This window comes from Thamnophis elegans, chromosome 9, assembly GCF_009769535.1.
Source record: "Thamnophis elegans isolate rThaEle1 chromosome 9, rThaEle1.pri, whole genome shotgun sequence".
Taxonomy (NCBI): domain Eukaryota; kingdom Metazoa; phylum Chordata; class Lepidosauria; order Squamata; family Colubridae; genus Thamnophis; species Thamnophis elegans.
Genome location: NC_045549.1, coordinates 66,623,169 through 66,640,849, shown reverse-complemented (window position 1 = coordinate 66,640,849; position 17,681 = coordinate 66,623,169). Strand labels below are relative to the sequence as shown.

Below are 17,681 nucleotides of genomic sequence, written 5' to 3'. Positions count from 1 at the left end.
CAAGAAGAGATTGGATTCCATTTGTCAGAAATGGTGTAGGGTCTTTTGCTTGGATTGGGGGGGTTGGACTAGATGACCTACAGGTTCCCTTCCAATTCTGACAATATGTTGCGCCTATTTCTTTACTTATAATTCAGCAAAACCGTGCATCATAAGGGAACAGTTTTTGAAGCAAGGGACTTCCAGGGGGCTCACTTACAGAATCCCATGGGAAGGAAATGTGGGGAAATTGTGACCGCCTCAAGGCTGCCATATTGCTGCCTCTTCAGCAACACTGCAGTGCCATGATCCAAATGGTTGTAAGACGAGGATTACCTATACTCATCCTGCGTTGTGAGTATGTGGAAATATCTGTCCATCTTATTTATCTATCTATCTATCTATCTATCTATCTATCTATCTATCTATTTATTTATTTATTTATTTATTTATTTATTAAATTTATATGCCGTCCAATCCCGAAGGACTCCGGGCAGCTTACAAAAAGAGAAAAAAAGAGAAAAAAAAAAGAGAGAGAGAAAAAACAGTTTAAAATCACAACACCGCATACATTCATTCTAAGCGGGGCTGGACCTCAACAGTGAGGTTCCAGGCCTGCCGGAACAGCCAGGTTTTTACAGCTTTCTTCTGACCTCCTGATAGAGTTTATAGAAATCGTAAAGAGAAAGGGGCAGCATAACATCTAGAATCTATTCCTACCCGGATTGCAGTTTTATATATGTTTAGATCAATAATCAAAGCAGATTAATTAGGACTGTGCACAGAAAATCTCAGAAACAATGGATTCTCCATGTCCTGGGGCAAGGGTCAGCAAACTGTGGCTCTGGAGCCGCATGTGGCTCTTTCAACCCTCTGCTGCGGCTCCCTGTCGCCAGTCGGCATCACAATTGATAGGGCTTTCGATTAGGACAGGTAGAGGAAAAAAGACGCCACTCTAGGAGGAGACTCTTTGGTGGGGGAACCAGACTTCCGGTTGGCTCCAAAATTGAACCATGGGACTTCCGGTTAGGACCTTTGTGGCTCTTTGAGTGTTTAAGGTTTCCGACCCATCCTGGGGGAAATTATGGATTTATTTGTTTACTACAGGTAGTCCTCGACTTACAACAGTTCATTTAGTGACCGTTCCAAGTTACGACAACACTGAAAAAATGTGACTTATGACTGTTTTCCACCCTTATGTGATCAAAATTCAGATGCTTGGCAAGTAGTTTAGGACGGCTGCAGTCTTCATGTGATCCGCTTTTGTGACCTCCTGACAAGCCAAGTCAATGGGGAATCCAGATTCCCTTAACAACCGTGTTCCTAACTTCAACAAATGCAACAATTCGCTTAACAACGCTGGCAAGAAAAGTCGTAAAATGGGGCCAACTCTGCTTAACAAACATTTCACTTAGCAGAGTGTTTCTCAACCTTGGCAACTTGAAGATGTCCGGACTTCAACTCCCAGAATTTCCCAGCCAGCATTCTAAAAATTTTTGAAACCTACCACTGATTCCAGGTGTTTATTCATGCCATAGTGAGAGATGATAGAAGGGCTGTTGCCCTTCAGGAGTTGCATTTTGACTGAGGGAGCCCCAGCTGTCTTCCCGAGACTTCCAACTTCCCACGTTTGGAGTTAGCAATGTTAAATTTGAATGTTGATTTGTTGAATGTTGATTTTATTTATATGCCGCCCTTTTCCCCCCGAAGGGGACTCAGGGCGGCTCACAACTCAACCAGGGAAGGGGGGATACAAACAAAAATTTAAAACAACATAAAAAAAACAATGCATGATTAAAACACAACAGTCATACCAATTCGAGACGGGGGCAACGGTTCTTTAGCCCCAGGCCTGTCGGAACAGCCAGGTTTTAAGGACTTTGCGGAAGGCCTGGAGGGTGGTGAGGGTTCGAATCTCCACGGGGAGTTCGTTCCAGAGGGTCGGAGCAGCCACAGAGAAGGCTCTCCTCCGAGTAGTCGCCAGTCGACACTGGCCGGCAGATGGAATTCGGAGGAGGCCTAATCTGTGGGATCTAATCGGTCTAGTGGAGGTAATTTGGAATAATGTGGAATACCCAATATGACTTCGTCCCTCATCCTTTAGTTCTGATTCCTAACATTTACAAACTTGGGCACTCATTTCCTAAAAAACTGGAATGTTGAAGAAAAAAAAACCACCAACAACAACTTGGCCCATCATCTCACCATTTGTGCCACCTTGAAGGAAAAAAAAAAATAGAATATATGCCAAGAGTGGGCCATGAGAAGTCCTCAAGTTGACCTCACGTGGGCCTCCTTGATACAATTTCGAAATACTTCCCAGGAGATCCGCTGTCTCTTGAAAGAGGATGTTAGAAAGAGGAAAAAGAATAGGTCAGACAGACAATAAATGTTCCCATCAACTTTTGGATCCAGTTTCAGGTTTGTCCATTACGTGACACCCCACCTCACCCCCCAAAAAATGATTACGCCTGAAGGTTTGCACGTACCCACAGAACAAAGGTGACCCATGCATGAGAGAAACACTGATCTTCCACCGCTTCCTGCATTGGGCCATCTGTTTTCTCATCCCTTCTTCCTCCTTACGAGCCGCCGGGCTGCTCCGGGAGTGACAGATTGGTTCTTGTTAGAAAAGTGAACCATTCACACGCTGACAGCGTACAAAATTAGGCCCAGGGGCTAAGAATACCTACCCTAGCTTGCAATCACATGGTGCGCCAGTTTGTTTGGTGTTCAGCCTCCTTTTTACTGAACAGTAAAACTTTCAAACAGTGTGGCTGCACAATCCTGCTATACTGCACATGATAAGGAAAGAGCCACCATCATGTCAGATAACCGGTCATATTTCCTCTAGTGCAGCGGTCACCTGTACTAGAGGTAAAAATCTAATAATCATCGTAAGTACGAGAATTTAGATGAAATAACTTGCGGCAAAGACAAAAACAAGAGAACCATCCTAAGTTGTAATGGAAGGAAGACATGGGAAGAGTAGAATCCTATTGCCTATAGTGCCGAGGTGGCGCAGTGGTTAAATGCAGCATTGCAGGCTACTTCAGCTGACTGCAGTTCTGCAGTTCGGCTGTTCAAATCTCACCGGCTCAGGGTTGACTCAGCCTTCCATCCTTCCGAGGTGGGTAAAATGAGGACCCGGATTGTTGTTGGGGGCAATATGCTGACTCTGTAAACCGCTTAGAGAGGGCTGAAAGCCCTATAAAGCGGTATATAAGTCTAACTGCTACTGCTATTGCTATAGTACAGCGGTCACCAACTGGTGGTCCGTGGACCACTGAGGGTCCACAAGAAAATTTTGGTGGTCTGCAGAAAAATTATTTACATTTTTTTATATTGCACCAAATCAGGGGTCCTCAAACTACGGCCCCTGGGCCGGATACGTGCAGTGAACGCTTGTGTTGCTGCAGAGAGTCTCCCCTTTCGGGGTCTTTTTCTGTGGGTCGGAGGGGGGAAGAAATTCCAACTTGGGATCTGCTTCAGCCTCCTGATGCTGAGCTTTGGGCGAAGGCTGGAGGGAAGTGTCGCTGGTGGCGAAGAGCTGGAGGGCTTTGTTCCAGTGGGACTGCATCATGGCCTGGAACTGGCTGACCATCTCAGCCCGCTGAGCCTCCAGGCGCCGGTACCTGGCCTTGCACTCCCGCAGGTCTTCCCTCTCCTTGGAAAGCCTATGCTTGTAGTCCTCAGTGAGGTGCTTCTGCTGAGCCTCCTTCTCGGTCAGATCCAATGTGAACCGAGCCAGTTGTTTTGCCAACTCTTTCTCGTGGTGGCTGCTTAGCTCCTGCTTCCTGTTGGGGCCCAAGCAAGGAGTGGCTGGGAGGGGAGGGACGAGTAGAAGCTGTCGAGGCGCCCCTTGATATGAGTGGCATCGATTTGGCCACACCCATGCAGTCACATGATCACCTAGCCACGCCCACCGAGCCAGACAGATCATATTAGTGGTCCGCGGGATTTAAAATTATGAATTTAGTGGTCCCTGAGGTCCAAAGTGTTGGGGAGTCCTCTTCTAGTATTCCTAGACATACAATTTGAAAGCCACATTATAATTGATTATGGCTACAACCCTCTATGGTTTAATTCAGCTGAATCTACTTCTGTATGGAGCAGCTTGGGAGGAGAGCATAAAAATCATAGAATCACAGGGCTGGTGAATGTCAAATTAATCTATAACTTTTAAAACCCAGTAACAATAAAAAGATTTCACCCTGCCTGCTTCTTTCACTCTTTCTCCAGCTTACTTTTCAATTCTTTTATTTTGGAAGTAAAGCTCGGAACTCAAAGGACAATGAAAGTGTAGCCTAAAGTGCCCACATTGAAATGATGATGGATGTTATGAAGTTTACACCAGGATACGATGAAGTAGACCGTATTTAGGTTTACAATATAAGCCTTAATTGCCCACACTTAGATGTTTTTTTTCTATTAATAAGCACTTCAGATTATTATAAGTAGGGGTGTGCATAAGCGCACCAGCATGCTTAACATCCCTCTCCTAATATCCCCATTTATTTTATACCCATTTCCTGTGCTCTTATTCATGTTTATTCTTTTTCCTTTTATACACGAGTGACAAACTAACTAATTAACTAAATAAATAAAATAAGTAAGTTTTCATATAGTCTTTAAGCTGGGTTTCCATATTCTGGGCATCAAGGCAAAAATTAGTCAGTGCAATTTTAGTGCAAATTCCTGCCAATACAGCCAAATTAGGCTAATTTCAAAAACCTATCCTGCAAAAGAGACTCATGGATTCTCTTCTTTTGCCTTGATGTTTACTTGCTCAAACAGCCTGGGGGGAGAGAAGATGAGGTCAAATGTTGGTCTTGCATTTCTTTGGCAAGGAGGGGGGGAACACTCCCAAGAGGAAAGCTGCGATGCACAACCACTTCACTGCATGAATTCAGCCAGGTGCTCCCCACGCATTATTGGCAAACTGACGTGATAGTTTTAAGCACAGGTAAGGGTGTGTTTTTTTCCCCAGTAAAAGGCTGTAATGCAATACAGGTATTCCTTGACTAATGACCACAAGCCTTTTTTTCAGCCTTTTTTTTAAAGGCTGAAAAACAGCTTCTATCCCAGGGCAGTAACCACACTGAATTCTACAGTATAGTGCAATAATGAGGGTTTTCAATTTCAATTATGTAGCATGTAAAGGATGTATGTTTGTGTTTTTTATTTTTATAGTTATAATGTACACTGAAGAAGGCATTTGATTTCGTGGTACCATGTGCAGCGACCATAATGTAAACTAAACAACTGAGCTTCAGATTCATGTTGCTAAGGGAGACGTTTGTTAAGTGAGTTTTGCCCCGTTTGACTACCTTTCTCGCCAATGTTGTTAAGTGAATCGCCGCAAATGCTAAGTTTGTTAAGTCAGTCTGGCTTCCCCCATTGACTTGGCTTGTTGGAAGGTCACAAAAGCGGATCACGTGACCCCGGGACCCTGCAACCGTCATAAATATGAGTCAGTTGTGGCAAACATTCTGAATTTTGATCGCGTGACCACGGGCCATGGTGAAAAATGATCACGAATCACTTTGTTGTAACGAAACGAACTGTTGTACGTGAACGACTACCTATACTCGAATGTGATGACTCTAGTCCTTGACTTACGACCACAGTTGAGCCCAAAATGTATGTTGCTAAGCGAGGCATTTGAGATCGCTTTGCACCCATTTTACAACCTCTCTTGCCACAATCGTCAAGTGAATCGCTGCCGTTGTTACCTTAGCACGGTTGCTAAGTGAATCTGTCTTCCCCATTGATTTTATTAGGTGGTGGGAAAAAGGGGATCAGGGCCCCCCACGGGGGGGGGGGCACACAACACTGCGACCGAGCCAAGAGTCTGAACTTTGATCACTGACGGTGGGCATCAACGGTTGTAAAAAATGTGTGAAAAACATAAGCATGAAAAATGACCATAAATGTGAAAAACGGCCATAGGGAGCCGAGGTGGCACAGTGGTTAAATGCAGCACTGCAGGCTACTTCAGCTGACTGCAGTTCTGCAGTTCGGCTGTTCAAATCTCACCGGCTCAGGGTTGACTCAGCCTTCCATCCTTCCGAGGTGGGTAAAATGAGGACCCGGATTGTTGTTGGGGGCGACATGCTGACTCTGTAAACCGCTTAGAGAGGGCTGAAAGCCCTATGAAGCGGTATATAAGTCTAACTGCTATAAGCGTGAAAAATGGCCACGTGAAAAATGGTCATAAGCATGAAAAACGGCCATAAGTGTGAAAAACGACCATAAGTGTGAAAAATGGCCATGTGAAAAATGGTCATAAGCATGAAAAATGGCCATAAGCGTGAAAAACGACCATAAGCGTGAAAAACGGCCATGTGAAAAATGGTCACAAGTGTGAAAAATGGTCATAAGTGTGAAAAACGACCATAAGCGTGAAAAATGGCCATGTGAAAAATGGTCATAAGCAAGAAAAATGGTCATAAGCATGAAAAATGACCATAAGCGTGAAAAACGGCCATGTGAAAAATGGTCATAAGTGTGAAAAATGGCCATAAGTGTGAAAAATGGCCAGAATTCCCCTACCCAGGGATGCTGTAATACTGCTTCGAACCAACTGTGGTCAGTTGAGGACCATGTGGAATTAAACTCTTTATTTCTGGGGCGGGGGGGGGGTTTCTCCTCTCCCCCCTCCCCCCAAATACTCCCCCCGAGGAAACCAAACGATGGAAGTTCGCTTAACGCGCTTCAGACGCCCCAAGCGGCCCCTCCGGGGGTTCCCGCCAAGCCCTCCCCCTCCTGCTCCCCCCTCCCCAAAGTCCTCCCCCCCCCCTCCGCGTGAATCTGGCCTGGCGGAGCCAGTGGGCTTTCCGGAGAGGGAGGGGCAGAGGCGTGGCCGGAGGAGGAGGAGGAGGAGGGGGCGGGAGGGGGAAACTCTCCGCGCGCGGGGCTGAGTCGCGTGTGTTGCGCCTGGCTCCTCTTAGGTGAGGCGGGAGGCTTCGCCCGAGAAGGTCACCCCGGAGGGACTTTCCCCCCGCTCGGAGAGCCCCGCGATGGGAGGCCGCTGGGCGCTCGGACTGGCTTGGCTGGCGCTCCTGAGCGCATCAACAGGTGAGCAACCGAGCGGCTGTGGCGGCGGCGGCGGGCGGGGAACTCGCTCGCGGCGCTTACCTGGAAACCGCCGAGCGGAGGAGAACCGCGCAGGGTTTGGTCGTTTCTCTCTCCCCCCCCCCCCACTCCGAGGATGGACGGAACGGCCCCGGGCACAGCGAGCCTGAGAGGCCGTGGGAATGCAGTCTCTCCCCCCTCGCCTCCCCCCCCCCACCCGCCGGCCTCAGGTGAAGCGGGGTGGCGGAGGTCGAGGGGAAGGCAAGAGAAGCGGCGGCAGCTCAGCTGGGAAAGCGGCGAATTTCCCCCGCGCGAGTTTAGCTGGAAATCGGTCAGTTGTTCGCTGCTTTTCCGTGGATTCGCTGTTGCGTGGCGGATTGATTCTACCTCTTTCTCTCCTCCCCTCTTTCTTTCGCTCTCTCTCTCCCTCTCCCTCTTTCTCTCTTCCCCTTTCTTTCTCCCTTTCTATCTCTCCCTTTCTCTCCTTTTTCTGTCCCCTTTCTTTCTCTTTCTCTCTTCCTTTCTTTCTCCCTTTCTATCTCTCCCTTTCTCCCCCTTTCTCCCCCCTCTCTTTCTCTCTCCTCTTTCTCACTCTCTCTTTACCTCTCCCTCTTTCTCTATGCCCCTTTCTTTCTCCCTTCTCCCTCCCTCTTTCTCTCGCTTTACCTCTCTCCCTCTTTCTCCCGATTTCTTTCTCTCTCACTCTCTTTCTCACTCTCTTTCCCTCTTTCTCTCTGGCCCTTTCTTTCTCCCTTTCTTTCTCTATTTCTCTCTCTCTCCCCCTTTCTTTCTCTCTTTACCTTCTTTCTCTCCCTCTCTCTTTACTGCTCCCTCTTTCTCTCCCATTCCTTTCTCTTTCTTTCTCCCTCTTTCTCTCTCCCCCCTTTCTCTTTACCTCTCCCATTCTTTTTCTCCCCATTTCTTTCTCTCTACCTCTCTCTTTCTCTCCCATTTTTTCTCTCCCTTTCTTTTTCTCCCTCTCCCTCTCTCTTTCTTCCCCTCCTCTCTCTCCTTCTCCCTCTCTTTCCCTCTCCCTTTCTCTCTCTCTCACCCCCCCGTCTCTCTCTTTCCTCTCTCCCCCTCCCTCCCCCCTCCCCTCCATTCACAAATGCTGCGTTTCTAAGCTAGGTCTTAACTAGGAGCGAAGTTCCCAGATCCACGCTCGAGGTGCGCGTTTCTTTTACCGTTCCGCTCCCCCAAACCCCCTTAAGGCTGCGATTGCGAGGCCGGAGGTGGAAGTTTGCCTTCTCCCCCCGCTCCGCCGCCGTTGCGCTCCTTTGAAAGTTCCTTTCCAGCGACTTCGAGGGAGGTTGGATAAGCGTCGGGCTTGGAGTCGTCAAATCGGCGCCTCCTTGAATCGAACCGGCCGGCTGCTTTTTCCCAGGGATCTGAAAACGTGGAGGAACACCCACCCGCAGCTTCCATGGAAAATGTGTAGGGACTGCGTAGCTCCATCATGTCCCTTCAATCTACGCTTGTCTACTAAGCTTCGCGTTCCCTTTATTTCATTGGATATTAATGTGCAAAGGACCGGAGTTTAGCTTCAGCTGAATTTTGTGCTATTTTCACCCAAATATAAAGTGCGTAGCTTTACTGCTCTGCTGAAAACTCTTTTAAAATGCATAACCTATATCTTTACCGTCCTGTCCTCCCTTAATGGGGGGTAATTCTCAAGATTTGTCTCTAGGATTGCGCTGCACAATTTAAGGGGAGCTGGTTTGAAATCAGCAGCAATATTTTCAAAGTCTGTGAGTTGGGTAGCCCCAGTAGGAAAATAGAGATGGGATGGCATTATTTAAGAGAGAATGGACGCAGAAAAAAAAACCCTTGCCTTTCAAGGTCCCAGAGAGACCGCCATAAAAAATTGAGGTGAACTAACTATACATCTTCCTTGATTTTTGCAAGGTTTTTTTTTTGGGATTAACCTTTGCAAAATGATCAGTTACACCAACACTGTAGTGAATTGAGGTAGTAATTTGCGTGGATTTAGACTATCTTTCTGGATGCTGTTTAAAAATCTTGTCATCCCCCCCATGCACAATTAATCCTGCAGATTCACATGAGAAACAGATTTTTGAGCTTGTCTTCTCAAACTTGTGTAGGTTGAAAGGGAACCCCATAGGACAATAGTTGGATGCTAATCACTGCTGGGGGCCAAAATGCAGTATGTTTAAATTGTTCTTATTGCTCCCTGGCTCGATAGATTAGACCACTCTTCCTCTCGGTTATTTTTAAAATTTATTATTATAATCCATTGTTTGATAGATTGGTTAGCTATGTTGCTCTTTAACCATGCAACCATGCATTACTCCAAGGTAACTTTTTTTAAAAAAAACACTGTATTGAATGTTGGTCTGAAGTCCCATAAAGCACAATTATTTTAGTTCCAGCGCAGTGAAATTGTTGGGGTTTTCTCCCCTCCAATAATTAACTTCCTTCAACAATCACTGCAAATAAAATTTAGCCATAGAAATAAAAAAGGAATAATTGGAATGACTTTGGACATATATACAGCTTTACAAAAGCTCCTAGGCGCACTCGGTGTACTGTTGCGCTTGGTGCTCCAATCACCATTATGCGCCCTGCGCCTCTCCGTTCTACTTTCTAAGTGACCTGCCTAAAAGACAATTCTGCAATGACTTTGCAGACCTTCGTTGGTTTTATTTCCAAAATATTAACGTTGGAACATTCTGACAGGCTCCTTAAAAATACCATACTCATTCAAAGGTATAGTAGCTAAAGGTATGGTTTTTGATGGATGGTGCGTGGGTTGTGGGATATGTAACTGCAGTTTCAGAATTTGCCACTGAGAGGAGATGTTAATCATAATTATTCTCATTTGCCACTTCTGTTGTAAAGTTGCTTTTGCTGATAAGCCTTTGCAAGTTCTCTCTCTCCTTTTCCGCTGATTTATGCTTCTTCAGAAGGCAGGAGTACCAATCTCTTTGTCCAGGAGTGGGCTGGGGGCCCACATATCACCACATCAGGTTTTTGTGGTGTAAAGAGAGTGTAAAAACATTTTTTTTTAACAGCCATGAAAAACGCACATAATGGCGGCTACAGGATTTGTAACTTATTTTCTTCATTCTGCATTTCATTTCATTTCATTTATTAGGTTTGTATGCTGCCCTATTCCCGAGAGACTCAGGGCGGCTTACAATAAAAAGGGAGGGGATATAAAAATAAAATAAAAACAAACAATTTAAACAAAGCATTAAAATACTACAACAGCCGTAACCTCGAATGGGGCTGGATAGTTCAATTTCCAATGTGGAAAGACCCATGAATGGTTCTGGGGATTTACCTGGCCTCAGGTTGGTCTCGGCTCACAGAGACGTTTCTGCTCAGTTCATTGGGACCACCGCATTGAGTACCTACTTTTGGACACCTTCATGAAGCTCGTTTGTACGTTGGGAAGAGACACTAAAACTATGAGTCACCCCAATGCGAAAAAGAGACTCTGGAAAGAGTGCAGAGAAGAGCAACAAAAATGATTACAGGCCTGGAGGCTAAAACATATGAAGAACGGTTGCAGGAATTGGGTATGGGAAAACAAGCCTGATTAGCGCAATCAGCTGATTGTCAGGTCTGCAGGGATTCCCTATTGCCGCCTCTGCGCGCCCCCATTTTCGGCCTCCACATCCCATTTTTGGCCTACATGCGCCCCATTTTGGGGATCGGAATGGGCAGGGAATGGGACGCATGGAGGCTGAAAAGAGGGTGCACAGAGGCCAAAAACGGGGTGCAGAAGCTGAAAACGGGGCGCGTGGAGGCGGCCCTAAGCAATGCCAATCCCTGCGGCCTGAAAGAGCTGGCGGTTGGGAGGCCGATCCAACGGAACATCAGTTGCTTGCGCTAATCAGGCTATGCAGTGCTGTCTGCATCCCGCTTGGATGGGGCTTCGCTTGTTTGTGCGCCCCGGCTTCTGGCACGCCACGGGCTGGTGCCGGTCCACGGACCTTGGGTTGGGGCCCCCTGATGTTGTGTGGATCGCACCAATTCATTTGCCGTTTTTAGGAATTGCGGTATCATAAAGTTTGAGCTGCGGAAGTATCAAGTTGCTTGTGAAGGCAGTGAATGCTTCATGAGGGTTGTGCAATGGCTCGTGGTCAAAAGGTTTTGAAGTGATAGGATGCGGATATGCTAAACGTCTCCCAACTCCTTAAGCCAAACGCATCCTTTCCCAGGATTGTGCTGCATCATTGGAGAGGGGACAGGAACAAGTTGCAGCTGCTTGAAGGAATTGCAGGCAGGTGCTTCCTGAGAGCTCCCCGTGGTCTCAAATGCTTTTCCCCTTCGAATCTGAATAAAATCAGGGCTGCCCGGTGCTTCAGGTTTGAAGAAAAAAAAAGTATTACTCGGGCCCTCAATTGAACCAAGATTGAATCAAAGTAAAAGTAAATGTTTCCCTCGCACATATGTGCTAGTCGTTCCCGCCTCTAGGGGGCGGTGCTCGTCTCCGTTTCAAAGCCGAAGAGCCAGCGCTGTCCAAAGATGTCTCCGTGGTCATGTGGCCGGCATGACTAAATGCCGAAGGAGCACCGAACGCTGTTCCCTTCCCACCAAAGGTGGTTCCTATTTTTCTACTCACACTTTTACGTGCTTTCGAACTGCTAGGTTGGCAGAAGCTGGGACAAGTAACGGGAACTCACTCCGTTACGTGGCGCTAGGGATTCGAACCGGCGAACTGCCGACCTTTCTGATCGACAAGCTCAGCGTCTTAGCCACTGAGCCACCGCGTTCCTCCAAAAGATCCACCGTAGGTGAAAATTATACATATATTAGGCCCACAGCGAAGAGAGAATGTTGGTCAAGAACTTTGGTTCTTGTATCTGCAGTGGAAACCCTTTGGATTCACATGTAGATATCTTGAGAGATACTAGTTGCAGGCAAAGCTGTATTGAGCAGTGCTAGCCATTGTTTGGATGGGGTCCAAATAAGTTTACGAGCCATTCTATCTCTGTGGGGCAGAAGACAATCTAAATCGTTCTCTGCTTATTAGCTTCCAGGGGCAATCGAAAACTTCAACCATAACAACGCATGGGCAAACAATAGATACAAACACAAGGTAAACCGCTCCAAACTTAGTTGCAGAAAATACGACTTCAGCAACAGAGTGGTCAACGCCTGGAATCCTCTACCCGACTCTGTTGTTATATCCTCAAACCCTCAACTTCAGTCTCAAACTCTCTACTGCTGAGTTCACCCCATTCCTAAGAGGTCTGCAAGAGGCGTGCTTAAGCGCATCAGCGTGCCTACCGTCCCTGTCCTACTGTCTCCATCTATTCGTTCCATTTCATGTATTCATAACCTTATATGTACTTATATCTATTATCTTATACACACTTGAGAAACAAACACATAAATAAAATGTTATGCTCCTTTTGGAGAAAAAAAATAGCAATGAACAGGTTCTGGGAAGTCGGGGGGGGGGTAGGTAGTGGGGGCTCGGGGGGTGGGGGGGGGAACTATTCCAGGTTTGATTTTAAAGTAGCATGGTTGCACATGTATATTGTCCTCTCTTACAACATGATATTGTCTATGTAATAATATACATGTGATTATATATTATGGAAACGAAAATAAATATTTTAAACCGGAAAAATAATAATATAGCAATGAACGAAGTATCTGTGCAACTCAGAGGTAGCTGGAGAAATACGGGGTTGCTGATAGTGGAGTTCGCAGATAAGGTGACAGACACCCCTATGTTGCTTCTTGAAAGTCTTTCGAAACAGTACTACCCCCCCCCCCCCGGCAGTCAGGTGAGCCCTGAAAATCTGGTGTACTAGAGCAAGTTGCTCTTAGTAGATTACAATTGACATCTGGTCTTTGAAAGGAGGCTGCTATAGCAACTGCTGGTGGAAGTCAAATCCAGAATAAGAATCCGAAGGAGCTAAGCCTACATAAGTTCATATGAAATCAGGCATTCATGAAAGGTGTTTTTAAAGACATTGGCCCTTTTCTGATCTTGGGGTGCAATGTTTTCCCCGCTTTGAATAATAGAATCTCTGAAAGAAAATGTTCCTGTTGTGTACATAATCTCTCTCTCTCTCTCTCTCTCTCTCTCTCTCTCCCCCACTCTCTCTCACTCTCTCTCTGTCTCTGTCTGTCTGTCTGTCTGTCTGTCTGTCTCTCTCTCTCTCTGTCTCCTTTTACAACTGCTGGTTCCTCGGTTTGATTCCACAGTTGTACCACAGTTTGATTCAGTTCTCATACTAGCTGAGTAGCTGCGTTCATACATAGTGTTAACTCAGAATGCATTTGTTTAATAAGCCACAATAGTGGGGTTCATGTATTTGTGTTAAAACAGCGTGCCATATTATGGTTTAGGATTATTTGAAAGCTTGGATATTGTCTGAGAAATAGGCGTGAAATTATATCAATTAGGACGTAGATACTATTCCCCCAAATTAAGCCTTTCAGAGTGTGTTTGGGACTAAAATTTCTGGAATCCTTCCATTGCCTTTATCTAAGAATCCTGGTGTTGACAGGGACTTTAGAGATCTTCTAGTCCAGCCCCCTGCACAAGCAGGAGACCTTATACCATTTCAGACAAGTGGCTGTCCAGTCTCTTCTTAAAAGCCTCAGTGAGCGAGTACCCACAACTTTTGAAGGCAATTGGTTAATTGTTCTCACTGTCTAGAAATTTCTCCTTGGTTCTTGTTGCTTCTCTCCTTGATTAGTTTCCATCCGTTGCTTCTTGTCCTGCCCTCAGGTGCTTTGGAGAATAGTTTGACCCCCCCTCGTCTTTATAGGGGCCCCTCAAATATTGGAACACTGCTATTCAGAGCCGAGGTGGCGCAGTGGTTAGGGTGCAGTACTGCAGGCCACTTCAGCTGACTGTTATCTGCAGTTCGGCGGTTCTAATCTCACCGGCTCAAGGTTGACTCAGCCTTCCATCCTTCCGAGGTGGGTGAAATGAGGACCCAGACTGTGGGGGCGATATGCTGACTCTGTAAACCGCTTAGAGAGGGCTGAAAGCCCTATGAAGCAGTATATAAGTCTAACTGCTATTGCTATTGCTATCATTTCTCCCCTAGTCCTTCTTTTCACTAAACTAGATATACCCAGTTCCTGAAAACATTCTTTATATGTTTTAGCCCCCAGTCCCCTAATCATCCTTTTTTCCCCCTCTGTAAATGTGTTTTTATTTTCCATTTTCATTTCATACAGTCACATATATACTGTGCATAACCAGGGCCATATAACATTAAACAATAAACATAGCCATTCCTCTTGTCAACAATTCCCCCCAAAATAGAAACCCAATGTACCTCTTCGACCCTCCATACACCATTTCTTTCGCCCCCCTCCAACTTTCCATCTTCCGTCCAACATTCCCCTCTACCCTACTTCCCCTCCCCCTCTACCACTCCTCTCTCCCAGTACACTCCCTCCCTTCCTTCTCACCCTCCCTCCAGTCCTCTCTCCCACCCTCTCTACCCCTCTTTCTTCTATCCCTCTATTCCCCCCTTCGGTGTATTTCTACTATCTATTAATATATTCAGCTTGTCCTATTTTTACAGTGAAATTAAAGAGCAACAGTATACAAGTGCAGTCGCGTTACTTTAAAATCTAACACATACTATATATCCCCCCTCCCCCTAACACCCCACCTCTCCCCTAATCATCCTTGTTGCTCTTCTCTGCACTCTTTTTAGAGTCTCCACATCTTATTTACATCGTGGCAACCAAAACTGGATGCAGTATTCCAAGTGTGGCCTTACCACGTCACTATAAAGTGATATTAACACTCCACCTGATCTTGATTCTGTCCCTCTGTTTATGCAGCCTATATTCAGGTGGAATGCAAATTTTATTTCCTTGGACAATCATTGGGAAGATGTAGTATTGCCTGAGAAAGAAGGGGAGGCTACAAAGAGAAGATGGAACTTTGTCTATGCTTGCAACATTTTGTGCCAATTCATGAAAGAAAATAAGATCTGTAGATGATTCTTTCCGTTTGGTCTTTCCTTCCCTATTCATGGTGAAAGCTCCAGAGGTTTTCCTGGAATCTGTTTTTAATGCGTTTCAGAATATTTTCCTGAAGAACATTATTACCACTATGTCCACTGATAATAGCCTATTAGAAAGATGAAATTGAGCCTTAGTTTGGATGCATTAGAGATATCTGATTATTTTCCAGAGGAAGATTAGCTACCTTATAATTTCTTGATAGAATATTATCTTAAGGAAAACTTGGGAAAACATGTCCAGACTTAATAGCTTCTTTGGAAGAAGAAAACTCATTAATGTACTCATTATTCCACTATACTAGAGTTTATTGGAGTGGTTATTCCTGCCTTCTATTCTTTGTTTACATTGCATACTGACATTGGGTGACTTTTGAGTACCACTTTTGTTTTTGCTGAGAGAGACACACACGGGATTAATTTATTAATACTGGGAAGCACGAATTTGAGAGTGATTTTTTTTTTTTTTAGTGATTTTATTAATATTTGTAGGCCGCCCTTTTCCCTGAGGGGACTCAGGGCGGCTCACATAAAATCGGGGAAGGGGAATACAGACATTAAGATAGAAACATATAATAAAATAGTAAACAACATACATTCATCATTCGGGAGGGGTAACTATCTTTATCCCCAGGCCTGACGGGCGAGCCAGTTCTTAAGGGCTGTGCGGAAGGCCTGGACGGTGGAGAGGGTGCGAATCTCCACGGGGAGTTCGTTCCAAAGGGTCTCTCCAAAGAGAGAGATGCACTGCTCTTATAGCACTATAGCAATAGCAGTTAGACTTATATACCGCTTCATAGGGCTTTCAGCCCTCTCTAAGCGGTTTACAGAGTTGGCATATTGCCCCCAACAACAATCCGGGTCCTCATTTTACCCACCTCGGAAGGATGGAAGGCTGAGTCAACCCTGAGCCTGGTGAGATTTGAACCGCTGAGCTGCAGAACTGCAGTCAGTTGAAGTGGCTGCAGTACTGCACCCTAACCACTGCGCCACCTCGGCTCTTACCAGGGGTGGGATTGAAAAATGTTAGCAACCGGTTCTCTGCCGGTGGCTGGGTGGGTGTGGCCTACTCAGCCTCCTGCACCATGGCGGGGGGGGGAGTTTTTGCCCTCCCCAGGCTCTGGAGGCTTTCCCCGAGACTCCGGGAGGGCGAAAACAGCCTCCCCCAGGCTCCAGAGGCTGGAAACGGGCCCGTTTTCAGACATCCAGTACTTCTGGTAGGCCCATTTGTACCCTCCCCAGGCTCCAGAGGCTTTCCTCAAGCCTCGAGGAGTGTGAAAATGGCCTCCTGGGGCTCCGGAAGTCCTTTGGAGCCCAGAAACACGTCTGTTTCTGGATTTCGGGGAGACCCATTTTTCATCCTCCCAGAGCCTCCGCGCGGGCTCTGCACTTACATGGCATGATGAATGGGCCGCGTGGAGACTCCTGGGTGGGCGGGGCCAGCCAGTCATTGAAGGCACCAATTCGCCCAAACCGGTGCGAACTGGCTGAATCCCTCCCCATCTCTAATAGATCTCTACCTATGCAAATATAAGTCAGACATTTACATGAAGTTTTAAGTTCTTGGTTTGCTGTTTGGCTTCACTCTTTGCAATTGAGGAGAATCAGCATCTGATAGAACTTCCGATGAAGCCTTCCTGTGAAATACACAGTTCATTTAGTGCCCATTCAGAGTTTCGACAGCACTTAACAAAAGGTACTTACAACCACTTTTTTCACACTTTACGACCATTGCAGCATCTTCCATGGTCATGTGATTAAAGTTCAAATGCTTGGCAACTGGTTCATGCTTATGTCGGTTGCAGGGACCTCCTTTTGCAAACTTCTTGCGAGTAAAGTCAACAGGGAAGTGACTAATTTAACAGCTGCAATAATTCAGTTAACAACCGTGGCAAGAAAGGTCATAAAATGTGGCAAAATTCACTTAACAACTGTCCTCGTTTAGTCACATACATTTTGGCTCAATTGTGGTTACGTTGACAACCTGTATTTATATAGAGTTTGTGGAAGTAAGTGAATGGCATGCAAATTCAGAACTGAGAGAAATCAAGGTCTTGGCAGAGAAATGGGGGATGTGATTGTTTCAAGTTGGTGTTTTTAAAATGTGGTTACACCTATAGTAAGCCTCTGTGAAGCCTCCGAGGCTTTTACTTTCATCAATCACCCCTTCAGTGCAATTCTGCAGACTAAAGTGCTACTGACTTTCAGGTGCATCTTAAACTCTTCTAGGAAAGTTGACGCTTCATTGATCTTTAACAAGACTCTGCGGCGATGTCATGCAAAGTGATGCTCTTCTTTGTAGCTATGGTCTCAGACAGAGTGGCTTCTTTGTTGGCTTCCATGCCTAAGAACCAAAGTAATTTCTGCTGATATGAAGTGGCTGAACAGATAAGATAACCTTTACTGTCATTTTTTTTATTGTGAGCACACTGGCACGCATTAAAAATGAAATTATGTTTGGCTGATCTCAGAAGAAAGTATATATTCTACCCATACACATACATAAGGCATATATACACATGCTACATACATCCATCCCATAATCCTATTAATTTCAGAAAATCCCTCTTTCAAGTTAAAACCATCCATCCAATAATCCTATTAATTTCAGAAAATCCCTCTTTCAAGTTAAATCCATCCAATAATCCA

The 17,681-nt window shown here is 45.7% G+C and overlaps 1 protein-coding gene across 1 annotated transcript in view; it reads left to right on the top strand.

Moving 5' to 3' along the window:
• The first annotated feature begins 6,944 nt into the window (after positions 1–6,944).
• Positions 6,945–17,681, top strand: part of KIT (KIT proto-oncogene, receptor tyrosine kinase) — a 109,734-nt gene continuing 98,997 nt past the window's right edge. Inside the window, exon 1 of the mRNA XM_032224279.1 lies at positions 6,945–7,059. Within this exon, the coding sequence (XP_032080170.1) occupies positions 7,002–7,059 (58 nt within the window). The 5' untranslated portion in view covers positions 6,945–7,001. The remainder of the gene's footprint in view (positions 7,060–17,681) is intronic.